General features: G+C 52.2%; 7 protein-coding genes across 7 annotated transcripts; 5 read left to right on the top strand and 2 right to left on the bottom strand.

Moving 5' to 3' along the window:
* Window positions 1-1,428: 1,428 nt before the first annotated feature.
* PC9H_000010 (uncharacterized protein) lies at window positions 1,429-1,701 on the bottom strand (the record flags this gene model as incomplete). The annotated part of the gene is made up of 2 exons (XM_036769673.1): window positions 1,429-1,632; window positions 1,693-1,701. 2 exons carry the CDS (start codon window positions 1,699-1,701, stop codon window positions 1,429-1,431), a joined length of 213 nt encoding a protein of 70 aa, XP_036635518.1.
* A 611-nt stretch (window positions 1,702-2,312) lies between these two features.
* PC9H_000009 (uncharacterized protein) lies at window positions 2,313-3,227 on the bottom strand (the record flags this gene model as incomplete). The annotated part of the gene is made up of 1 exon (XM_036769672.1): window positions 2,313-3,227. One exon carries the CDS (start codon window positions 3,225-3,227, stop codon window positions 2,313-2,315), a length of 915 nt encoding a protein of 304 aa, XP_036635517.1.
* Window positions 3,228-6,844: 3,617 nt separating this feature from the next.
* PC9H_000008 (uncharacterized protein) lies at window positions 6,845-7,213 on the top strand (the record flags this gene model as incomplete). The annotated part of the gene is made up of 1 exon (XM_036769671.1): window positions 6,845-7,213. One exon carries the CDS (start codon window positions 6,845-6,847, stop codon window positions 7,211-7,213), a length of 369 nt encoding a protein of 122 aa, XP_036635516.1.
* Window positions 7,214-7,872: 659 nt separating this feature from the next.
* On the top strand, window positions 7,873-8,212 carry PC9H_000007 (uncharacterized protein; the record flags this gene model as incomplete). The annotated part of the gene is made up of 2 exons (XM_036769670.1): window positions 7,873-7,969; window positions 8,016-8,212. 2 exons carry the CDS (start codon window positions 7,873-7,875, stop codon window positions 8,210-8,212), a joined length of 294 nt encoding a protein of 97 aa, XP_036635515.1.
* Window positions 8,213-9,367: 1,155 nt separating this feature from the next.
* PC9H_000006 (uncharacterized protein) lies at window positions 9,368-10,363 on the top strand (the record flags this gene model as incomplete). The annotated part of the gene is made up of 4 exons (XM_036769669.1): window positions 9,368-9,632; window positions 9,690-9,815; window positions 9,870-9,995; window positions 10,080-10,363. The coding sequence occupies 4 exons, from the start codon at window positions 9,368-9,370 to the stop codon at window positions 10,361-10,363; spliced, it is 801 nt and encodes a 266-aa protein (XP_036635514.1).
* A 1,334-nt stretch (window positions 10,364-11,697) lies between these two features.
* KIN1_1 (serine/threonine-protein kinase KIN2) lies at window positions 11,698-12,237 on the top strand (the record flags this gene model as incomplete). Its single annotated transcript, XM_036769668.1, has 1 exon — window positions 11,698-12,237. One exon carries the CDS (start codon window positions 11,698-11,700, stop codon window positions 12,235-12,237), a length of 540 nt encoding a protein of 179 aa, XP_036635513.1.
* A 1,375-nt stretch (window positions 12,238-13,612) lies between these two features.
* PC9H_000004 (uncharacterized protein) lies at window positions 13,613-13,922 on the top strand (the record flags this gene model as incomplete). The annotated part of the gene is made up of 2 exons (XM_036769667.1): window positions 13,613-13,626; window positions 13,685-13,922. The coding sequence occupies 2 exons, from the start codon at window positions 13,613-13,615 to the stop codon at window positions 13,920-13,922; spliced, it is 252 nt and encodes an 83-aa protein (XP_036635512.1).
* Window positions 13,923-25,634: the final 11,712 nt, after the last annotated feature.

Below are 25,634 nucleotides of genomic sequence, written 5' to 3'. Positions count from 1 at the left end.
GCCCGCAGAAACCAGGAGGTGTAAGCGTAAGCTGCTCCGTTTTCCCCATTACCTCCTTGGCTCTCCTTCCGCTGTCTTCTCACTCATCCCTTCCTACGCCACACATAACGACCAGGTTCCCCTTGGTTTCTTCGCGCCAATATTCTTCGCCTGTTCAAGAGCCCGTAGTCTTCGCTACTCTCAGACGACTCTTCCATGTTCCAGGATACATCGACCTCTTCCAGGCGTACGTTTCGTCTTATCCCTCTTGTCTCGCCGGTGATACAGCCTCATAATATACTGGGGTGTTGAGTCCATAAGGGAAGTCATGCCCATTTCGAGTTCGACACCAGTACAATCAATATACCGCGCCGTAAGGGACTCTTGTTTCGACCAGCGTACATAGCTCCGTTGCTCATATTGCGTCCTCCTTTCACAACCTCTTGTCCTTGTTTCTCGCCTCTAACACCCCGGTGCCCTCTCCTCGGTTACATCGCAGCTCTAATTGCTATCCGTCCACTCCAACCGTCAGGTGCGGACCGTGTCTGTCTCCAACTCCAAAGCGCACTGAGATACCCTATCTCTCTCTAGGCGCATCGTGGCTGAGACACGCGTATAGCATTGAGTAAGTAACCGAATGTGCCGTCCACTGTTACGACATCATTCGGCGTGAGGGTTGGTCGCGAATTCGCCCCGGGGATAGCAGCGGAGAACAGGGCTTCTGGACTCCGGTTATGAGCAGTCGTTCGTCGTTAGGATTATTCAACGAATACCACACGTACGTACGTACCTCGCAATCCTTGCTATCCCCCCATTCCGCCACCCAGCATCTGCGAATTTCGGGAACGGAGAGGCGCTAATTGGTATGTCTTGCCTTCGATTCAATTGCTTGGTCAAGGTCTTTCAGCCGAAGAACCTTTCTATCTTTTACTTACTCGTGCCCGTAGCATACATATTCTACAGGTACTTGAATATAGAGTCATTGTGACCCCCACAATACTGAGCATACATGTTCTACAGACGCCTTCACTGGGTCAGTTGTGGCGCGTCCCGTCTGTCCACGGGCACGCTTCACGGCCACACGTCTGGATCCGCGCCGTTCGGACTGTCCCATCGTTCAAAGTGGAGCAACTCGACCGGGACTTGGTGCTCTGGGTATGCTGCTCGTCGGAATCGCCACGCAGACGACCACGGAGTGCCGACTCTGCAAGAAGCGGTGTGAGGACTGAGGTAGGCGGTAGTGGGGCACGAGAGCTATCCCTCTTCCCGGCGTTGTCTTTTGTTGAATGTACCAATACACTTAGCAGGTCTCGAAATTACATCAGTAGCTGTAATCCACGGGCAGCACCCCGCCTTTCATCCATAAACTGTAGATGAACCACGCTTCGAAGATGACTGCCTTCAATCGTTGGCATAGCCTTGTGCGCGGAGCCGGAGTCGTTTTACCTGCTACGGATGATCCTTCAGCCACCGCGTCACCACGTTCGATTGTGGACAGGCCGTTGACTGGGCCTTGTCTCCGCCCTCTTTATGCATATTCTGGCAGCAGAGGTAAAGGCGTTTGAGGTGGTGCTCGCATTTCTCGGGAGTGTAGGTATTCTTGCCAAGGCACGACTGGAGGTCGCAGGCTTCGGTTTGGCAGGCTTCGGGATTCTGGGAAAGGAGTGAGTGCGTGGGTTGGGGTGGTGGCGATTTCTGGGGTTTTGAACGTACTTTCGGCATGGTGAGTCGTGTTCGTTTGGTACGAGCACTGTACACTGTTCTGAGCAACGTCGTTCGAATTTGGACGACGACGTCGGAGATGGGATGGAGCATTGGTTCAGAGTCACGCGCCCAACCGATACCCCTTTGTCTATAGGGAAAATGTCCAGGGGAAGCTGTTGAAGGTCACGGACATTCGATTCAACCCGGACGAAGCTCAATAAGAGGGCTACATCTCGTAACCCACTCCATAACCTACCTCCCGGAGCTCTGTTCGAGATTTCTATGTCAAGACTGGACGCTCCCGTCCCTAATCGTTATATAGTCTCAAAAACCCTACTTCATCTAGCCATCTAGCAGACTCAAGCTTCATGCAGAGGCATTTGTCCAGCGTACGTCCTGATAGGTCGAGCTGGTCGTGATACTTTTCCGACAGGATCGTGGGACGAGTTGCATACCTCGGCGAACGCGAAAGTGGCGCAGATGACATTAGATGAGAAAGTGGGAGTCTTAACGGGGGTTGTGCAATTCAGCAGTGCGTACCCTTCCTTTTATTCCTTCTGCAACGCGTCTTCCCCCCTTCATTGTCTGACGTATGTCGATGCGTCGGCGACACCCACCCCGTCGACCGACTAGGCGTTCCTTCGATTTGCTTTCAAGACGGCACGGCCGGACTGTGGCTCGTAAAGGGCGTAGCGGGCTTCCCGAATGGCATCAACACGGCGTCGTCGTTCAGCAGGCCGCTGATGCGCGCAAGCGGTGCCGCGCTCGGTGAAGAGTTCCGAGGGAAAGGCGTGAATATGTACCTGGGCCCGGTTATGGATATCGTGCGTATTCATATCTTTCATCTTATTTTTCTTATCAGATGCGCAACCTAAGGCGGGGCGTGGTTGGTAGAGCTTTGGCCATTCCCTCAACGGCGAACGCTCGTACGAAACCAACATTTGCGCCCAGAGCACTGGTGTGCACGCCTGCCCTGGGCATTTCGTGGCCAATAGCTGGGCGCACTGGCGATACGGTGTCACGTTGAATCTGGACGAGAAGACGATGAGGGAGGTGCATGGGTGGCCGTTCATGAGGGGCACCCTGCCCGGGCAGCGGAGAAAGTTGCGTGAATGAGCGAGGTTTATCCATTTTGTTCCTGCCCATTGGCTGCGCTTTGATAGCGGGTGGGCAGTCCCGAAACCGTAGAAATCCTTCCACTTTTCGGGATGCGGCATCAACACGCAGTCTCGCCAAGGAGTTCCGTTCGTATACCAGCCAGTAGACGCCTTGCGGACGGGAACTGTTCGTGACACTTGCTTGCTCTTGATATCCCTCGCGAACAGGAACCGTTCGTCAGACGTTCTCTCGTCCGACGATATCTTCGCGAACGGGGACCGTTCGTCAGAGTTCTCAACAGGCTCCGTCATTGTCTCGCATGTCGTGGATTCCATGGACACTACGGCGACGGGTCGGTCGCCGCTGAAGTCGCGATGGGCAGCGCAAAAACGCGACCCAGAAAGGTTCATGGCGACACTATGTATCCAGACGAAGCCGAGATCCATAGTGCATCTCTAGATTTTCGCATGTCAGCGCATATATATTTCAAAATGCGATACCACGTACCTGCGTTTACGCCATCTGTTCTAGAGTCGTCCCATACTCCCCCTGCGCCGCCATTGAATTTAATGAATCCAGCATGACACCCCTTGTCCCCGAATGTCCTCATCTGGGTCTCGGATTGTGCTCCGTATCAACCATTATCGCTAACCGACACCCTAACCCTGTCATCGTCGCGTTTCGCGTTTGTGTATGCGCAAGAAACGGTGTACTCCTGGTCTTTCTGTTGAAATCACCATGTGCAAGCGCGCGCTATCGGGTGTGCTCGTCATAAAGGGACTGGCCGCCATCTGAGAGTACTCTACGCATCAATCTATAAAAGTAGGATGCGGCACCACGGATTCAGACGTACCTGAGTAGCAGCCAGGACGAGTAACGGACTATCTGGGCGTATTTCATCATGGAAACTGGCCCAGGTCATGTATGGCCTGGCGTTTGATGTCATTCCTGAACCCAGTATACTGCGTGTCAGCCAACTCCTACTTGAAGCGAAACCAGACTTACCGAAGCGTTTGCCTAGACAGGTTGCTGCAGATACCACATCCCGCGGTATCCCCTCTACTCACGCCGCCTGAACGATCGCCTGGCCGTCTGGAAGGGAGTGGCCTCGGATACGCATGCCCTGCGTCGCGCATCACTCAATAGAGCCTGCCCGTAGCGCCGGTATGAACGGGAAGGGGAAGGGGAGGAAAGGGGATGGTCATGAAAAGAAACCCTGGTCGTCACAGTTTCCGTCGTGGTGGTGTGCGTTTGAGGACTTGGTTGAATTGAGGAACGAGCTCGGCCTTCGGAACGGGTCGGAGTTCGATCATACACGTGGCGCTGGTTGGAGCGCCAATAATGCGGGGCAGCCCCGCCTCGATCGTCCTCCCTCGATATTCTTCTTCTCGCATGACTGACTCGCGAACTCCCGCCCTCCATCGTTCTCCTTCGACATCGTGGACCAAACATGCCAGGGAAATGAAGTTGGCATGGTTGGGTAAGCCAATAGGTAAGTATTCCATTTCCTGACCCTCGTCCTCACATCCTCACTCTAGTACCCTCACAGCGACATGGTGTAGAACGGCGAACTTGAATCGCAGGACGTGTCTGAGGCAACGCCTGCAGGGTAATCACGACCCCATGGCCCTCAAAGTTCAGTTCAGTGCAGACTCACCTCAACACCAGCTGCCCTTGTCCACCCTATTGCCGGCCATGCACCACCCACTTGCCTCCCGGCTCACGAGGCAAGAGCTCCCAGCCTCCGACACCGCCAGCCGCAACGTCTACGACGCAGGATCCACTTCCCTACACCTGAACACGTTGCGCCGCAACTGCGAACCCAAACGACGGCGTACCGGGACTACACAATACCATCAACGGCATACGCACCTGGGCATAGCATGGTACTGCCTATCCCTGTCCCACAGCCCGACAGAAGCCCACCAACGTTTCCCGAGCCCGTAATACCGCCGACATGGCCTACGACGATGACGACGAGGCGAGATGACCGCTGAGACCCCAGTAGCACGCCGACGCGAGACGAACGAGCGAGGGAATGACGAACATCAGTCGTTGGAATAGGCGTAGGAAGGGGATAGATGAAGGACGGAGGCAGGGAGAGCCAGCTAGGCACTGGCGTCGACAATGAGAAGACCAGACAGCAGAAAAGAATGTGAGTACCCGTCTCAAACTAATGGAGATACACTCACCACGATATCCCCCCACAGCGCCGCTCTTCCCCTCACATTTCCCCGCATCCGTCCAACTACCTTGCACCCACTCCGTGCGACGACCTGACAACGCCTACGACACCCCCCGCGTCTTCTCCATCTGCAACCCTCTAACGTCGTCCCGAAGCACGCAGTGTCGCACCCAGCACCCAACAACGGCGGCGACACTTGGCCTGCTGGAGTAGCGAGGACGTAAGGACGGCGGGGAATGGGCCAAGTTAAGAAGGGATAGGACGGCGAGGGGCTGGCGTAGACGACGACGACGACGACACAGCGCAGGGCTGAAGGAGGTGGGTCCCACCAAGTCCAGAAACATCGCCACTCACCACGTTATCGCCCCAGCAGCATCCACGCTCCCCTTCCCGTCCCTCTCGCACCCCATCGCCGACGTTATGCACAATCGACCAGGTCTCGTGGCGTACTTACCCCCCTTCCACTACCGAGACGCATCGGGACCGCGCCCCTTTGTCAGTGGAGCGCCTCGTCGCAAGGCTTCAACGCCACCGAATATGTTGATGGCGTATCGTCGGTATACATTGACGACAAGGTCGCCTCTCCATCCAAGATGGATTCAGTCAGCAAACCACAGCGGAGTGGGACCCGGGGATGCGGGTTAGGGATGTGGCCGGCCTTCGCAGGCTGGGATGGGGGTATGGAGATCCCGCAGCGTTGTCTGCGGCGAATGGGGGTACTATATCGAGATCGTGGACAGCGTGTATACCAGGTCAGCCTAAGTGTCGTTGATTGGCGCGATTTTCACTAATACATCAGTATGAATGCATAGAATGACTCAAATTTCATTCTTCCCTCCCCCCACTCCCTGTCGACGTGTCCTTGTCCTTCCTTGCGTACGCGCAGTCGTTTCCCGCCTCGTCAAGCTCCGTCGTTTCCTCGACGATCCCTGCTCGCTTCTCGCAATCGCTGAAGCCCCTACCACCTTAAGCTCGACTCGAGGGATTCCTGGCTTGTCGACACAGGATAGGGTGGTAGAAGAGTTTTGGCCCTCAACCCGTTCGGAGCCGCCAATTTGCTCCTTTCTCCCTTCACTCAACCGCCCTCCATTGGGCTCGAACGCAAGCCGAAGGCGCGGACTTTCCCGCCCTCACCAATGTTTCTACCGCTTCGACATCCTTGACGACGTTGATCGTGCGCGACATCTGTATGTGTCAGGCCACGATACGTGGACACGAGGCCAGGGCCTCGGGCCCTCAGCCACCATCCCTTCCTCAATCACACGCCCTCCCGCGTCCAGTATCCCCTCCAGTCGTTGCTTGCACACGCATTCACCCCGCCCAGCGTCCCTGCCCATCGTCTTTCCACTGCCACTCACCCAATCGACATCCCCGCGTTCTCAATCAAATCCTCCGACTCTCCCTTCAATCTCACTCACTCACCCCACGCCACCTGCGCCCAATTGGACGCGCCATCCTATGCCGCCTTTCCCGACGGACTGGAGGGACCCGTCAGCGGTGTACCCTCCTGGCCCGGCCGCGCCTATGTATGAAATACAGCAGCCCTGGCAAGACCCAATGCGCCAAGTATTACCGCAAGCTTGGGCGGACCCCGAGCGGTCAGATACCGGGAAGATTGAGTATACGGTCGTGGGCACCCGCAGGCCGAAGCCTCATTGATTTGACTGGACACTCGATTCAGGAGGGCTTGTGATGAATGATTGCGTGCAGTTACGAGCGCTGTCGTATTTAGTGCTCAGTTTTCAATTGTATGGGTTCCATTTCGCGTCGTATCGCCCGCTCGACCCTAAGACGTCTGATCAAAGAGGACAGGCACCGATAGACCAGCCAAAACGAACACCTTGGTTGCAAAGTCACTCTTGGTTCGTCACCGCGATTATGGATGAAGCGTCTAAGCACGAGCGCGGCGTCGATCTGGGATGGTTCTTCTTCCGCCTGCGCTACGAGGACAGATCCAAACGCAGGAACTTCCAGAACCTGCGCTTGCTGCTTGTGTGGGGGAACTGCGTCACGGGCAAGGAGAAGTGCACGGTCGCGGATATCTTTGAGGAATTGCCAGGATTGGAGTGTTTCGAGGCGATGATGGATGATGTGAGGTGCACGCGTGATGCGAGGGACGGGACAACTCGGGTAGTTCGGTGGAGGTGCCAGAAGAACGAGGCGTGGCGTCGTGATTGGGCGAAGGGTGTATCGACAGTAGACCCTGATTCGCCTCTTATCCTGTTCAGCGACCTTTGGTGCCAGTGAGTTCTTGAACCTCATCACTGTGAGCGCGTGCCTACCCATTGCATTGCCACTACAACTATTCAGGTCCAATATCTGGTGGCGGCGTTCCCTCTTGCATACGCTCTCAGTCCATGTTGACTGTAATCCGCAAATGTGTTCGCGATTATGCAAAGATTGCGGACTATATCGGGTACTATCGTATTTTCGTATGATATGATAATGTGTCGGTATAACCTCTATCCGCGTGTTTGCCGTTGGGTATAGACCGATGATTGTACGTCCAAAATGATGTACTCTGTGCGCTGGAGGTATTTCGGACCCGGTGTTATACAGAGTTGCCATTGGTGGTTTATGGCAGGGGTTGCGTGTTAGTCAAGTCGAAAGCACAGCGTTCAAGTGCGAGAGGAGAGTGGAGCCGTCTCGGTGGCGTCGGTCTCTTCGTATACAGTAACCGTGTCTGCTTCCATCTGGGAATGTCTTCTCTAGCTCTCCAGCAAGTATCTGGACTGAGAAGTAACCGTGGTGCGCGTGGAAGTCTCGGAGTTGCTTCGGAGATTGTAATACCTGGGATGTTGGAGCCGACAACGGAAGCGCCCAGTTCACAGTGCCACCATGACGTCCACTCCAAAGACACCCCGACATGTTACAGCCGTTGCTTCCCTCAAACTCAAACCACCACCATGTCTCCAATAATCCTAGTTCGCTGCGTCGTCTTCCCGAGCGCCTTCACAAGGGCCTCATTTGCTCGATTCATGAGTTCTGGAGCTTCGTCAAAAAGTACGCATACATCCACCCAACTATGCTCATCGTTGACGGTTCGTAGATCCACTAAAGCAGTCTAAGAACACTGGTAAAGAAGCCCGAGAAAAATTGAACAACCCCGTCGACGCCGTGTCTCCACAACACATGGAAAAGCCGTCCAAAGATGCGACAGGGAACAAGGAAGGGATCGGTATGGTTGATCAGGTTGGGAGCCAGAGTTCGACTGCCAAGAAAAATCAGGGAAAGTCGTCAAAGTAGCGGAGGTTACTGGGATATTCAGCGGTTGACAGTGTTCATTGTGAGTGCCCGGATCGTGTGCAGAACCATAACGAAGTTGACGGTCTTTTCGATTCTAGTCTTTTTGTCCCTGTGTATATCAGTATATGAGAATCGATATCCGTTGTTCCTGACAATGAATTTCGGGATGATATAGTTCTACAACGTGCCTCCCGAGTACCCATACTCTAGCGAAGGGGAGGCAAATCGTATATGCGCATCCTAATAGTGTGCGTACATGAATGGTCCTTGGTTTCTCGACGGCGTCTCTACGTTTCATGCACTTTGACGGAAGTCACAAAATTGGCACGAAAACAAGCTATATGCTGCATCGGCGCATGTCTCTAACAAGGAGGGCATACGTGGTGTTTGGGAGTATCAATACACTGCCTGGCCCATGGTACGTCCTCCGAAAATGATGATCGCAGGACACGACAGCTATCCTCAGATTCCTCAGATCAACAAGCTACGCGGACAATTCTATAGTGGTCTTCGGACAAGGGCATGCTTAGAGCAAGAACTCTCCAGGACGACATCTGGGTTTCGAGTACAAGGTTGATAGAGCCTATATGATGTAGCGACGGCGAAATAGAGTCAATAGAGTGCGTATTTGAATCTCGCGTTTGCTCATGCTTCTCGTCCCAATTGCAGATTTCTGACCCCGGTTGATCGTGCTCTCCTCTGGCCATGGAATAGGCTATATTACGTTTCCTGACGGAGCTGACCATTCGATTCTCAGCGCTCGTCCCTCCACCTCCTACGCCGATTGCGTACTAGATCGGAAGGGCGTTGTCCTACCTGCAGTGACGATGCTGCTCTCGCTACCGCTTTGCTTCACGCCTGCTTGCTATCTTGCTCAAAGATTCCAGCACATACGCCTCGTCGTGCCGGCATGTTTGCGTCTCTTATCTTATGAATGCTAATGTGACTATCGTAATGGATCATCGAGAGCCATCAAATACCATGCATCCCCTAATAGCATGCTTCAAGGCCTCTTGTACCCCCATTGTACTCAGCTGTACTGACAAGGCAGTTGGAGCTTCACGAATTCCCACCGATGTCAGGCCCGCGAGACCTCCATCTTCCTGATTTCTAGGACGGCCCAAACTACGCAGATTACGACGGATACGGCGAAAGATGTCGTACAGTAAGCTGGCCTCCAACGACGGACTGACCGTATTCGATGATCGTGTCAACATCGAGCATGGGGACTACCTTCAGGAACAGTTACTAGGATTGGGAGAGCAGCATCGCCGCAGCCGTGACGAATACTGTATTTCACGATGGTGCACTCGAATCATCAATTCGCCCATAGTCCTTTGGTGTATCGTCCTCCTTCAGTTCGTCACTATCGGCGTACTCGTCTGGCGTACGGATTTACCTGAAGAGAACAGTCTTTTCTGTATGTGCTTGTTCTCTCTCTACCCTATTCACATCCCAAGGTCAATTCCCCCGCTAGCTCCCGCGAATGAGGCTATTTCGTACAAGTACCACCGTTTCTTTAACGGCTTTGGACGCAATGTCTCTCCCTTCCAAGTCCCATCCTCAAAGGAACTCGATGACCTTTGGGAGGACCTTTACAACTGTACGTGAAACCACCATCCGCACTAATTTCTCAGCGATTTCACCCCGACTCTAGTGGGTATATCACGCATCCCTACCTCCCAGGCCAAGCGGCTCCCAAATGCAACGGAGGCCATACCAGGGGACGAAGACAACTACATTGTTGAACTCGACGTCTTCCATGAACTTCACTGCCTAGTGAGTACTTGATTCGCTATCGTAAATGGCTTTCTACCTACCGCCGTTTCACCATGCCATAATCGCATACGCAAAACGATTTATGCAGACCACTACCCCGACATGCGCCTTTCTCTCCCGGGAAACCAAGCTCATATGAGCCACTACCTCGACTCGATCCGCCAGTCCCTCATGTGTTCGGCGGACGTCAGCCTTATCGTCTGGAAATGGGATGACGAGGCCGGGCAGTCGTTTCCGCGCGGCGATGTTGTCCACCGATGTCGCGACTTTGATAAGATCAAGGAGTGGGCGGCAGAAAGGCAGCTTATGGGGAACTTCAACGTGAGTGTGCATGTGGTGAATGACTTGCCATCGCCGCCGTTGTTGTATTAGGTTACCCACCCTTGTTGACGACGATTCGTCCTGGAAATGATACCCTTGGGGAAGTTTAGGGTTAGACAAAGATGGGATCAAAGGAACGCAGAATACGGAGGTGCGTCGATGTCACTGACCGAGCGAACATGGACTGAGTGTGCATACAAAGGGGGGTGTGCAGACGACATCGAGGACGCGCGGACGTGCGGGCATGGGTCCTCGGGAACAGGCTACGCGAACGACCACATCAGCAGCAATGAGGAGACGATGCTGTTAACGGCGGCGGCGAAGCGAAGATGCCAAGGCCAAACGCTATCAACCAACCGCCAAACTTCAACTGCCAACCTCCAGACAGTCCATGATTGGCTACCACGTCGGTGAGCACCTCGTTAGCTCGCTGCTCACCTTACTCACGCACTTGATCACTCAGACGCTACACTTGTCGCTAACTCCTACCCACCTCCCCGCCCGCCAAGCACACCGTGAACGCGGCCCAGAGCGCACCACGACCTTGCCACGCGCCCCAACACGCATCCAACTCCCAAGCACGCCGCGAACGCAGCCCACGGCCCTCCAACGCGTCCTGACGCCCAAGCCGGCGCCGACACACTCTTCAATCTCCACAGTCAGCACCCACGCCCTCGAAAAAAATAATCCTCAACACGACACTGCGGGGGAAACGAAGGAAGCAAATGGGAAAACGAGAACAAGAACGAGAGAACAAAGGAAAAGAAACGAGGTACGCACCCACCTCGTTTTCGCTCGTCATGCGTTTGCGCTGACCTGAACGGGTTTCCACTGTGCAGGCCCTCGTCTGCGTTCGTCTGGAGCTGACACGGCTACACGTCACCCGACGCACACGCACCATCCCCAATGCAACGCCAACTCACCTCCAAAATACCAGCGCCACCACGCCACCTGCCCAACTCATCAACTCACGACGCACGACGTAGAATGCAAACATCCCCAGCGCAAACTCACGCACACAGAACACTGAACACAGAACCCGGCTCGTGGCACGCCAACGAACGCGCGTTGCGAGCCGAGTCGCGTGGTGTGGGATTCTGATCCCGACGGCCGAACGACCAAACGACCAAATCACAGAATGGTCGGGACCAACGAAGATGCGTGCGTGCGTCTCCACTTCAAGCGTCGAGCATTAAGCTAACGACGAGACCGCAGTACTCAGTGCCCAGCCTCGATGCGCCCTAGGCTCCCGCGCGAGTGCGCGCAGATCCACGTTGGATGCTGACGAGGACGGGTGACGACGCGAGGGGAGGTGGGTGTGGATGCCAACGTGGGCGCGCACTGCCCAGGTCCGGAGACATCACATTATTCCGGCCTGTCGTATGATGCTACCTCCGGTTCAACCCGTGCCGTCGCCCACATCACCTACCTTCCAAACTCATCCTCAACCAAGGGCGAGTGATGCTGGCCTCCCGGTGCCCTTAAGTCCCGCTACGATGCCTAGCTCGCCTACCCAGCCTATGTCACCAGTTGCTTCTGCGGCTGCTACTATCAAACTGAAACAGGTACAGATGCAGGAGGTCGGCGTGCGGCCGCCTACTGGGACTACCAACGCTGGCGGAACAAAGACGATGCCACGAGCCCCTCCAGCAAGCACCCATAGGCAGAGTCACAGTTTGAGGCAGCGCCCAAAGGTCCTGAGAGGCTGGAGTAACATGTTTGGGGGAGGTGAACACGGAGAAGAAGGGCGCAACATCCCTGATGGTCCGCGGACGGCTAACGCTAAGCACCAACACCACGTCAACGCCCTTTCTCATTCACGTCCCCTCACACATGCGCCTACGCAACTCGACTCTGCCAATCCACCCTTTCTCCCTTCCTCTCACAACTCCCCTTCCCCTCGCACACACGATCGTCTGGGTTAGAGCCGAGCGGCCGAAGGTCGCGGAGGCGTGGTTAGGGTCGAGGGTAAAGCTTGAGCTTTGAGACTAGCAGGCGTGTTCCAATTTCCTGAACCTGGGTAGGCTGCAGGGGAAATTCGACTGTGTTGTCTCATCAGTGGAATTTGCCATAGGTTTTATACTTGACTCGTCGGTCGTCTCCGGTAGTCGGTTAGTAACAATACCGGGACCCGGGTAGATAACGGGAGATCCGACGGCGAAGTCTTTGTAAGACAGTCGCTATATTTATCAGCAATCATGTGCATCTTGCCTTAATCGGTTAGTTGCTGCCACGGTATGATGTCATCGTGGAGCATTCCTTATCCTATCTATATTATCCGACGGAATAGGCAGCTTATTCCGCTGACCTCCTCCGTTTGGGACACAACAACTTCACACACCTCTGTTAGGGTCTATCTATCTTACGCCACTTTATTAGGTTAAACCTAATTTGCAAGTATGGAATTCTTCAAATCTTGTTGCATGTATCCCATGTATACATACTAATAATGTACTCTACAAAGTCTGACGGTGTTCGGCGGTCCCGTTTGTGAGCAATGAGGCACACAAATTGTGTCTGACCGTCATGACCGTCATGAGCGCTTGATTGACGGTCAGTGACAGTTATGACCCACGCCATGCTAGGGACATCAGAAGGACATCGCAGGCTGTGTCTACCACGCTGCACACTGGTGAGTACTCCTCCAGTGACTGTTGTGACTCTCCATGACCGGCAAGTTGACCGTCAGGTTGACCGTCATGACCGTCAGCCTGACCGTCAAGTTGACCGTCATGACCGTCATGACCATCAGCCTGACCGTCAAGTAAGCGCCGATGACCGTCAGTCTGACCGTCAAGTAAGCGCCAATGACCGTCATGACCGTCAGCCTGACCGTCAAGTAAGCGCCAATGACCGTCAGCCTGACCGTCAAGTAAGCGCCAATGACCGTCAAGTAAGCGCCAATGACCGTCAGAGGTTCTCACGCATTCTCCATTGTCTGAGGTTCCTCTCCATTAAAATGAATGTATCTATATAAGAAAAAGCATGCATTTTTTCCCACGGAGACAAAGGAGCTCGCTGATTGGCTGGCGAGACCATTTCTGACCTCTTTTGGATGTATCTCCGTTTGCTCGCCCTCTTGCAGCTTGCGATCATGTGCCTTGAGATCTTGAGACACGTCGAAATTTCTGGAACTCTACGCAGTACCGCATTGTCTCTGGGCTCTCTGCTGGCGCTCAGCATCTCTCAACGACCACGGAGGCTATCCCTTTGACTTTCTCTCGCGCTCAACGATTCGAGACAACCATTCGCAAATTGAAAGTCAACGGAACGGGACCTTTGGCTCACGCGCACGCCTTTATGGCTTCTACTAGGTGCGATTTGCTTATATCGCGCGCGCACATTCTTAATTTACATCCGACACTCTCCAAGGCCCTGTGTGCGGTGGATAACCACTGCGACTGTAAGCAGACCGGTACGGGCGTACGAAATCCGCGGTTCCATGAATATGAGCACCAGCGCGGGAACGGTCGTGGCCACCAGCAATTTTTGCAATGCTGCTTATCCTAGCGTATCCTCGGCGCGTATCCAAATACCTCCGGCTGCTGCTCAGGACCCTTACCCGGACACAGTCAACCAGAATGGGAAATGGTCGCCTCTGGTAACATAGGCTACAGTTGTGTGTTGCCTCATGTCATCTGTCCGTCTCAATTCACTCTCTTCAGCCGGGTACGCGATAGTGGTGCAGGGTTCACTCCAGCTTGGGCACGAGCACGAGCACGAGAACTGCTCTGAGGGGTGAGCATTGTATTGTGGCCCATCTCTATGACACAGTTTGGAATCAAATAGGCAGGAGCACGAGAGCTTAACACCCGCGCGGTTATGATTGCGAACACGGTCATCAACTCAGGCTTATGCGGCTTCTACACATCGTGGACGCCTCTATGGCCTGGCAATGTGCGTCTTACTCAGGTTCTTCGAATATCTCAATTTCAGATGTGCTTAGGGCCGTGTGCATAAGGATGTCAGGTGCTCGACTACGAGCTTGCGCATGTGGTAAGTGCGATCATAACAGCGACTGCGGGCAGCATCGGGGTCAGCACGGATAAGGGCCCCATCAGGCTATAATCATGTTTGCGAGCGTGAATCTCGCTACGAGCGCGACAACGCAGACCACTTGGTTCACGTTTGGGCGTGGATCCTTGAATCTGGGCACGACTACCGCACCGGTGCTGCATGAACTACGATGATCTGGCTGACAACTGATGCAAGCATCGGGTCTTGCACGGCTACGAGCTTTGAGGGTCTGAAGGCCTACACGGGGGATATCTAATAGGTTCGTTCAGCCTCGAGATAGATGCAACTGACCTCAATGTTGTAGGAGCGAGTGCACGATGGCTACGAGCGTACATACTCATTAGCACGCACACGGACGAGACACGGTCTTCCCCTTACGCCTTATGTCCTATTATTCAGTTTTCGACACATACTCATTTATTACTTAGTTGTATATGCATAACTGTCATAAGCACTTGGTTCTTACACCGTGCGTAGCACGGGTTAGCCGCTAGTTCAGCAACATATTCTGCGCATATTTCCCTGAACCGACCCCTGAGATCACTTGCTCAGTTGCACCGGAATTCCCGAGCAAATAAGCGCCCGTTGACCGTCAATCTGGGCGCCTAATGACTCCGGAAAACCGGAGCCTATCCACTGCGTCCTGGCGCAGGCAAGAAAGAACCAAATCTGCTCAGAGGGATGAATATAAAGAACAAAGTACAAAATATAAAGCTATAATTGTCAAAGCAAGACATGTTCTTCTAATACAGCCGTCACCGTACTATACAAGACATCGCTTTTATCGTTCACAGTGTTTGTGAATAAGCAGGCACCCATCCATGGCTCTATCTCGCTCACCCAGAAGGAGTATTGGCCATTTTCAGTCCTGAAGACACCAATATCCAGCCTAGCAAAAAGCCGAAGGTCGGACCAAAGGTTCCTTTCCCCCGCACCAACCTTCTTCCAATCTTCTTCCTGCCTCGTGATAAACTTGTAGAGGATATTGGTGGCGAAGCTACGAAGTCGCTCAAAGCCATGGGAACCCAACCAGAATGGGACATTGCTATCCAACATGTCGAACACCTCCTGATTGGATATCATGGACGCCGTTCGTTGATTGTCCCCATCGCCAGCACTGAGAAAATAATGCGTGAACAAAAGATAGCAACTCAGAGGTGTCTCACTCACCGTAGCTTCTCCAATGGGATGATGCTTACAGGCTCCATGGACACCATTTGGGACCCACCCGCACGCGTACCAACCGTGTAGATCAACTCGCCTCCAGCAAAAAAGCACCTCACCTCACCCTTCTGCTGCATCTCCTGGATGAGCGGTTGAATGAAGTAGTGAGGTCTTGGAATGGTCGCGTTCGCTGTTTGCCACATCTTTTTCGTCTTCTTCATGTCGTCCTTCACCTTTTTCAAGACTTGCCTTGCCGTGTTGTTATCATCCACCTTCCAGACATGGCTTGAGCTTGCCCCCATAGTTCGCTTGATCACAATGGAATTGAGATCGACGTTCATCTGGCGCAGTTCCTCCATGTCATTGAAGCCCAATACTGCCGGGAATTTGCCAAGGGCGTCCATGAGGCCAACAGAGCAGTGAGCGACAGACAAAAGAATATTCCTTTTGTCTGATAACCACCATAGCTGGAATGGGTCGGGAAAAAAGACGACGGATTGGCTCAAATGTCTCAACCCATTCAAGTAAGGAGCCAAGTCCTTTGCTGGCATGGCGTTCGGGCTGTAGGTGGGATCTCTGAATGAACGTGAGCCACGGAACCACCACAGGAAAGAGATCGACTCACAGAGGATCGAGAATGAAGTCCATTCCCCCGCAAATCAGGTCGAAGGACTGGAGTTGAATCCAACCCGGAGTCTTGGATCCTTTGAGCACGAGACGCATCCACTGTCCCATGTCCATGAACGTAATGTCCCAGGCATCCTTTCTAACCCACATCTCGATGGCCAAGGCTGACTGGAGCAGACTTGTCAGGTCTGGGTGAGAGGACGAGCGGAAGGAGGCTTACAAATTCATCCACCACATAGGGCACATTCGCCAAAGCATTTCCAAGCTCCTTCGCACGCAGCTTGTCCACTGAAAAATGATCTGGCCACGCCTTCAAAAGGATTTCTGCCAGTTCCTCGTCCACATGCTCTAGCCTTTTGAAGCCTAAGAGATCCCCTTCGTATTCAAAAAATCGAGAGACTGGGTTTCGAAAGTTTGGCAACCAAAGGACCTTTCTCCTGAAGCCCCTGATTTTATGCCCGTCCTTTGCCTTGGGAAAGGGAACGACCTGTTGGACCTTGGGCAGGCTGGATGCCGGTCTGACAGCCCAAGCGGTCGTTTCATGCTCTAGCACAAGCGAAGGTTGAGCGTGGCCGTGCCAGGGGGTTGGCGTGGCTGAGGGTTCCCGAGCAAGGCCAAAGTCGCGTGGATTGCGGGGCGTCAACCAACGTGTTTCATGGATGGGCGTCTCTGCGTTAGAGGGTCGTGGCAGCTGGGATGGCCTAGGGGTAAAGAGGTGTAGGGGATCTTGGGGAGGTAGTGAGATGCGCGGTGGGGAAATCGGTAGGTGAGAGGGGCCTGCTGCGGGTGGCTGCTGTGGGGAGGAAGAACGGCTGGTGTTGAGATTCAGCCGAGCCGCCACCTTCTGCTCGTAGATATCGGGCGGGCATTCTGCCTTGAAATTGTCCAGATGAGCCTTTTGATTGCTCAGTTTCCCCTCCGTAATGAAAAGGTAGAAGCCATAGGCGTTCTCTTCCCACTGTTGCCGCGTGGGTGCAACAGTTTCGTCAGGAAGTTTGACAGGCTTGGGGCATGGCTCATTTCCCTTGACGCAAGGATTATCCTTCTTGCATAGAAGGTGGTGCATAGGACATTCAGCTGTGCATTTTGGGTGGACCCGGTTGTTCGGGAGGTGCTTTCGAAAACGGCTGCCTCCTTCTTTTATGAACAGGAGACAGGTCTTGGAGGCAGAGTCTTGTCCCACGGCGCGAGCAGTTTTTAACATATGGTTGCTATCGTGGACGCAGGTGTGGGGGCAGGCTAAGATCTTCATGGCGTAGGTGGAGGAGGATCGCATTTTTTTGTACCATTACCTGTGATGGTCGTGACCGTCAGATAGGGGTCATTTTTGTCGCACTTAGCTTATCAGATTGAATCTCATCAACTGTCATGTCGTTCAATCGCAAACGCTCAGACTCTTCTAGCTCTGAATCTGAGACAGGGAATCTGCTCGCAGATCCCAACTTCTTGGATGTGGAGGATGACGATGCAATGGTAATTCCATCTCTTCTTAGAGCGCAGCCTGAGCTAACCCTGTCCAGAAAAAGCGGAAAGCAAAGTTGGACCCGCTCAGATCCCGCTGCGCCGTACCCCCCATTGAAGGCAATCTCACATCTCCTTTTTCTCAGCACGCAAAGAAGAAACTCAGCGAAGAAATCCTTCGCCAGAGGTTGCATGAGCAAATGGGGAAGAAACTTGCCAGCTTCAACAAGTACGCTCCTACGTTCAGAACAAAGTTTCGGTTGGACGAACTGCAGCCATCAACGCCAGGCAACATGGCAGAATATGCGCGGAAACACCTTGGAGATGACGTTCTACCTCAGGTCATATCGGGGAAGTGGGTTGACGCCGACGACGAGCCTCTCCTGTTCTATCTTGGACAGCGAGATAAGAATGACAACACGGAGAAGCCGGTAAGTCTTTTCACTTGTCTTTGGCCAGATATCATATTCACATGTTGTTTACAGATGGCTGAAGATCTGGACGCTCAATATGTTCCTGAGAGAACCAGCCTCGATCACCCAGGGGCCAGTTACGTCCACGATGGTCTGCCAGTAAGTCTGTAAGTTGTATATAAGAGTCCCTTTCTGATGTCTCTGACAGCCAGCCGCACTTGAGCGGCTCTGGCAGGCCACCCAAGATCTTTGCTCCCAATTGCCGCCCAAAATCCCGCCCGAGCTGACTCGGCATGGGCTGCAGCGCCGGGATGGAGGAGATGACCGTGTTATGGAATACAGGATGGAGGATGGAAGTATCCGAGAGGAACGGCGAGGAGTACACCATCTCGTCCAAGGGTGGGTAATGCAAGGACACCACGATGTACGTCCCGCACTTTCAAGGCTTTCTCATCCTCACCAATTTCATGCGGCAGAAACTCTACCTATCGGCGGACATCCACGAGTCTTCTTCAGGCGTGGCAGCGACCAGAGCATATTACGCAGCCACGAAGGAGATAGCAGGACTCCTCGGCCTCGTCGTCAAGACGCTCCTTCCGGAGCAGTACGAAAAGTACCAGGAGGCTTTTGAAGCGGGAGTTTGGTTCGCAGATGAAGATCCTGGGCCCTTCCTGGGCCGTGCTGTAGTATGGAAGCTTCAACTTAGGATGCATAAGGATAAAGCAGACGCAGGCTTTTCTATCAGCGTCCCATTTGGTGCCTATACAGGTGGTTATATGATCATCCCTCAACTCCATGCCAAGCTCAGGTAAATCACTCTTTGAATATTCTTTCTCAACTCAACATCTTCGTGATTAGCTACCGCCCTGGGGACTTGTGTATATTTCTGTCGTCCAAGCTATATCATCAAGTTTCAAGATGGGAACCTACAGATGGCATGCAGAAGGGCAGCCTCACTCCGGGCAGATCTGCCCACGTATTTTTCTTTCCCAAGCCCACTTTTCAACTCCTTCAGGATAAACCCAAGTTTTGGGGGCGTAACACGGCTTATGGGAATGTGGGCGACGTATCAAAAGTTGTAGGGTAGCTACTATTTTGTTTTTGCACAACAATGTATTCGCTAGTCTTGAAATGAAGCGTAAGGATTCTACAGCGCTTGCAAATTGAAAGCTAGTGATCCAGATACTATATACTTCTAAATTTGAGAACACTTCGCACTTGAGAACTTACTTCTAAGCAGGACCTGTACTATCACTGCGCTAGATGTGCAAATATTTGGCACTCTTTCGCAGAAACGAAATTCTACGACCACAAGTTCGCGCTGGATCCCTTTGGGCAAGAGTGGTCAAGTAGTATACATTGTAATCTACCTTAAGAAATAATCCAGAGGTGCTCTATCCAGAATTCAAGAGGTTATAGACATGCCGGAGTGCGCAGTGCAAATGGATCCTCTAATGCAAAATGCCAAGACGCAGTTCTGTCTCGATCTGTCAGCAATATTTGCACTCCACCATCATGCTGCTATGCTTTCCCTGAGCCGCGTCCAAGTCGCGTCAGACGCGTCGTGGGAGACCTCAAGAGCGGTGGAATGACAAGGAGAAGAATTGAATACTAAACTCTAATACGACTAAAGCTATGAAGGATTATGCGGGTGATAGTGGTATAGTATGAATTAGTAAAATAAGCAGTATTCAGACTTAACGCAGAAGTTGAGGGCTGAGGACGCGTCGATGGAGTTTGAACTTTATCGCTGTTGTCCATGCCAACCATGCCCGCCGCCCAATTCCTTTTTGTAGCTCGCATTCCAGGTAGCCAATCTTGTAGAAACTTGATGTAATGTCTTACGATGACAATATCCGCACAACACATTTCAGCTCTGAACGATGCTGCCAGCTCGCTGGACTGTGATTTGCACCCAAATGCAAACAACCATTTGCTACCTACCTCACGAGGATATTGACGAAGGAGCTCTAAATCTCTTACCAAGGTTGATAGTATCTGTACTCGTTCAAACTGATTTTTTGGTGATTTGCGGGACAGAGGATGGGCAGCAAAAAATGTTCTTGCATTAGGGGATCCGCTTTGCATTGGTGGCGCAGTGATAGTACATGCGCTGGCCAACACGGCATACCTCCTCTGCTTCAGGTCATCTCTGATGAGGCCAACGTAGGCGCCCTCGGGGCACTCAAAAATGAAGGCAAGCTCAGGTGCCCACGGGGCACTCAACAAGGAGCACATCAAAGATGTCCATTCAAGCATGAGAGAAGTGGGGATGAACGAAAGGAAGTTGAAAAAATCAACCCTAAACCCTGCGCCAAGCAGATGACTACAGGTCAGGGCATCTCGGCGTTTTGGGCGCTTATTCTCACCGGAAAACCGGAGGTCTATACCAAATTGGCGTCTGTCGGAGCTCAAACTTTAAGCTCCGAAAAAAGCGTCGCACGACTCGAGTCCAAAGTTGAGCATCGCGTCAATATGAGTGGGACAGAAGAGACGTTTAGCAGCCCTATCTCATCCCCTTATCCACATTCCGGCGACAATGACGATGTCCCCATGTCGAAACCCATAAAACCATCAAAGGCTGGCGCCAAACGGCGTTGGTCCCATCTCATCTCCGACGATGACGACGACGAGTATGAGGATAAGTCCTTTAAACAACAAGACGCCGATGCACCACCTCTGTCCACGCGCTTCATGAAAGGCCAGTCAAAGAAGCGTGATTCCCCACCTGCCAAACGTTCCCGACAGACCAGGCAGGCCGCCATCCCACCCCAAATGGCAGGCAATGAGATATATGATCCCCCTGACAAGCCGGAGTTTGATGGAACGGAGGAGCTGGAGCAACTATGGCCATGGGCTCAAGGTAGTATTTATTCAAGCGCTTCCAACATTCTGACCGAGCGTCTTTTGTAATAGAACCCTGCCCGATTATGATGGTGAGCGATCTCACAAAGCCATTCCCAGGTCCCCTGGAAAACGGCCTTCGTCAGCGCGCCCTCTTTCGGACTTCCGCATGTAAGTGGGCATTTTATGCTTTCACTTGTTTTTTCTCACGTCAATTTGTACAGGGGTTGATTCCGAAGAAGAGGATGAGCCAATGGAAGGGGAAAAAAGTAGATAGCCGTTAGCTCCAGACAATGTCTTCTACCGAAGTTGACAATCGCGTTTTTTGTCAGACTCTTGGCTGCTTCTTGAAAAGGAAATGGAGCAACTTCCTCATGGTGAGTTACGCTGTTTTCAATTCATATCCTTTCCTGATAGACGAAGAAGTCTCAGAAGAAGTGCCAAAAACGCCTCAAAGATATGGCCCGCAGACACGGTTTCTCTCCGTACCGTCAATAGGCTTGCATGAAGATTCAAGTCCAGGAAACGATGACATAAGGGTTGAGAAAAAGACAATTATGGAAGAGATAACTGTGAGACGAAACGCAAACATTCCAGTCCAAAAACCAACCGTCAGGGCCAAACCAAACGCACGTAAAGTAAGTTCATCATTTCCTCGTTCTGAAATACCATGTATCTACTTCTTCTCAGGCAAATACCAGCACGGCTAGCCAGGCAACTGCAGCGGTATCCGTTCTGATCCCATCTCTGCTGTCCAAAATGCCTGAGTTCCGCCTTTATTTAGAGATCTCAAGCAAAGAACTACCCAGTTATTCAGTCCGTACGACGTCAGGCCCCCTCAATCTCTGAGCTAGGGTTACCTGTTAATCGGACAAGGTGTCATGTCTCATCGGTCTCAACGTCCAGCACTAGCACATCGTCTACGCACCAAGATCCCAAAGAACCCTCAATATGGCTTGAGTATCTTACAAGTCATTTGAGACAATGGGCAGACAGCGCTGATTGGACAATTATTCTGGAGTGGTTGAGCGACAGGGAAAACCAATGTTCTTCCAAGACATTAAGTAGTATCCCCGCAGACGTGAGTTCTTTCAACCGTCTGTTGACATCTTCCTAAATTTTAAGACAGAGTATTGAACTTCTCCTCCCGCTCGTGAAGAAGCTGGCGCGACAGCTTATCGACTTGAAGGCAAGGGGCCAATCTCTGGACGAAAAGTTTCTCCGAGGGATAAAGTATGTGATGAAAATCATGAAGCTGTGGGACTGTAGGCAATAAGAATTAGGTATATAGCTAGATGTACGATGCCAAAATTCACCACCTGCGAGAACCCCTATCTTGACATTTGCACGCCGTTCCTTTTTTTCCCCTTCTCAAAAAATGGACGCAAAGTACATTCCCCCTTCTTCCTCAGTTCTAAAACGAATGTCCACAACGCCAGGCCTTATTATACAAAGGGATATTGCGATCCAAATAGAACAGAATGAATTGTAAGACGTCTTCCTCAATCCAACAACTCGTAACAGAGTTTATCCTGCAGCGTCGTAATCTCGCCATGGGAGGATTCCGAAGAAACATGGAGGGGTAAAGTGACGGAAATCAGGCTGTCAGAGTCCCAAAAGGCTTGGGTTCAGATCCAATGGTTATATTCAGCAAGGGACACCCGCAATATTTCATGGATAGGCGGCAGGTTGTCTGACTCGCAGTTCGTTCTTATATCCCTTATCTCATTTTCTAACCATTTATGACATTTTTATTCAGTCAAAAGGCGGTCAGCTCCCTTGGGACGCATGAGTATCTCATATCTGATCATTTTGACTGGGTTAGCAGCGAAGCTCTTCTCGGTACGTTGGTTCGCAGCTCCGCTTTCTCCAGGACTTCATCTGCGCATAGGGCCATGCGAAATTCTCCACTACAATGACATGCCTGGATGTTCTCCTTTTGAGGTCTCTCCGAAAGCCCTCTTCTACCGATTCTCTTTGGTGACGACTCGCAAGCATCCTAAACTAAGGGTATGATAGAGTCCACCCATTACTTTGTAGCTCATTCTTTCCAGGGACTGACGTATCACTGCCTATGCAAGTCCGTATATGATCCAGAGAAAGATCGACAGAGATACTGCTCTAGTTGCTCTGCATGGTATCATGAACGGTGTATGAAGAAGGCTCCTGCTGGTTTGGACAGCGGAGTGGATCCCGCATTGAATGGACTCAGCCATGTCCTATTGGCCAGCCCTATTGTGCGGGGAGGAGAGAATCGCTCCATAAGGGACACGCGTTCTTGGGAGATGGCTGGATCTGGGCAGGCGCTGAGAAACCTTGCCCATTTTCTTAACCATGGGGGCTGTCTAGATCCCAATTGGGCAGCGTCAATGGGCGGGGAAGAGTTTTTTCAAACACTTCTAACATTAGGAAAAGTAGCATACCTCTGCCCCAGCTGCGAAGAGTCCATATAGTTTAGTCATAATAACCCTGAAAAACAAGCGACGTAAATAAAACATCCGTTCAAACCCGCTCTCTTTTTTCACTGCAAGAAGCCATGAATATCTTATCCCTTCAGCAAAACTTGGCCAATTCTTTTGGACTTTCTTCTGATGATGATTCCTCCCCTCTTGACTCACCCGCCTCTTCTCAAAGTCTCGGTGGTCGTCTTAAGGATGCTTATGACCTCAGTCCCTCCTCATCTGTTTTTTCTGACGGCGGTAATTCCCTGGGCTTAGTTGCATCATTTCAGAACACCTTTGGGCTTATTTCACCATCCCTGTCTCTGTCCGACAACGACAACGACGATGACAGACTAAAATTGGTTCAAGAATTTCGGAACAAGCACAAGCCCAAAAAGTCACAGAAGCCCCCTGTATGGAGAAAGGACAGCATATCAAGCGTAGATACCGATGAGGATGACCCCAGTTCTACATTCTCAGACTTCGAAAGCAAAGGCCAAAAGGATGACGACTACGTGGAGCCTCCAGGTGCGCCGATGGGTTCTCCGCAGCTATCACCAGAGGGCGAGATGAGAGCTGCAGCAGGAGCTAACTCCATTGGTAAGTGTGCTGCGTTAACGTCTGATCGCACTTTAACAGTAGTTCCAGAGTTATACCTCATCAATCCTCTTCGGCTGGTACAAATTCGCGACTCTCTGATGACTCTGAGTCACGAACAGTACATCGACGGGATTGCGATGGATCAGTGGCTTCTGAAGCAGTACCAGCAGCTACAAGAGCCATTGCCTCGATACATCCCTATGACGTACCTGCTATGCGATGGGCCACCTTGGGGACCCGACGAGATTGATGGTTATCGAAGAATTTACGACGACTTACCCCTGATCGAGGAGGGTCCTTGCATAATGCAGGACTGCGTGGGTGTTATTTTGGTTAACAGAAACCACTACTGCTGCGTCATATTCCGCCCTGAAGCTCGTGAAATCCACATTCTGGGCCGCACTGGCGACCTCATGGGCAAGCGGGGAAACTGGACTGCGATAGGATCGCAAGATGTCTGGAGAAGGGTTTGCCTGCTCAATGGCTGGCAATTGGGCGAAGAGACCATGCATATCAAGGAAGTTGGATTACCGCAAAATGGCTACGACTGCGGCCCAATCGTATGCCAGGCCATTACGCACATGTGGACGGAACGGCTCGTCTTCGACTCGAATGGTTATTGGGAGAGGCCAGCCCTTCTTTGCTGCCATACAACTCGATTGACCATGCTCCGAGATCTCCAAATTAGCCTTGTGGACTGGATAACCATTCATGCCCATCTTCAAAACCATTACCCCGCTTTGATCGCCCAGTACCTAGATTTGCGAGAATTAGTTGATAACCTTCAAAAGTCCCTAACGCCCACCCTGTTAGCTGCTGTGGTCATTCCGATAGAGCAGAACCTCCTAACGAGCATGGCAATCTGCGCGAAATGCAAGCCGACGAGGCCCTTTCATCCGCAGAGGTCCTGTCGATCTGAACAGCTGAGCAAACTTCTCAAAGGCGCTCGAAGGTTCAATCCGTTCAATAATATAGTCTCTCCACCAGCCCAGGACGAGGACGGCGATAACCCATCCGGTGGAGAAAAGGACGACGACGAATTCGAGCTTGGCAGACTGGGGGCTCCAACTGAACACACACCTGCTCCGCTCGGTGCACTTATAGAGCGATTCCCACGACGCGTACTTCCGGTTCCCTTGACCCCGAGACCTGCGTTTCCTGTTCGCCTGACTAGGAAAGACAATCTGCCTGTACTTCCTGTCCCCTTGAACCGGAAAAACAATCTGAGAGGCCTTCGCCTTCCTTTTGACCGAAATTTCGACGAGTATGAGACAGGGCCTACTGCTTCTGCTCTTTTGCCCGTTGATGATACGATTGAGGGGTACGCCCCAGGGCTGGTCTACATAGCCAAGCATATTCTCTTGCATGGCTGGGAGCACTTTCATGACTATGGCTGGCGTATACTCCCATCCTTTGCTCAGATGTTTCATATGACCCCACCCACTCAAGTTGGCAGCCACATAATGCGTGAAGTCCCTGACGACCTCGTTCAGCCCTCATGCACCGAGCCGCCCTCTGGGTATGATGTCATCTCCATGGGCTTGGAGGATATGATCGCACACGCTCGCACTTCTCAAGAGGCAATCAACATTGTTGTCACCGGCCTTGATTCGGAATCACACCATGTGCATGTAGATATCACTAAGGATCAGCTTATTCTCGGTCCTGACGATCTTGCTGTATCAGCAGACATCGATAGCGTCATCTTCGTCACCAGGGAGCCGCGTTTCATGAAGCCTGTCGCCATATTAACCA

Source organism: Pleurotus ostreatus, assembly GCF_014466165.1.
Source record: "Pleurotus ostreatus strain PC9 chromosome Unknown scaffold_1, whole genome shotgun sequence".
In the NCBI taxonomy this organism is placed as follows: Eukaryota; Fungi; Basidiomycota; class Agaricomycetes; order Agaricales; family Pleurotaceae; genus Pleurotus; species Pleurotus ostreatus.
This window is presented reverse-complemented; position numbering and strand designations above follow the sequence as displayed.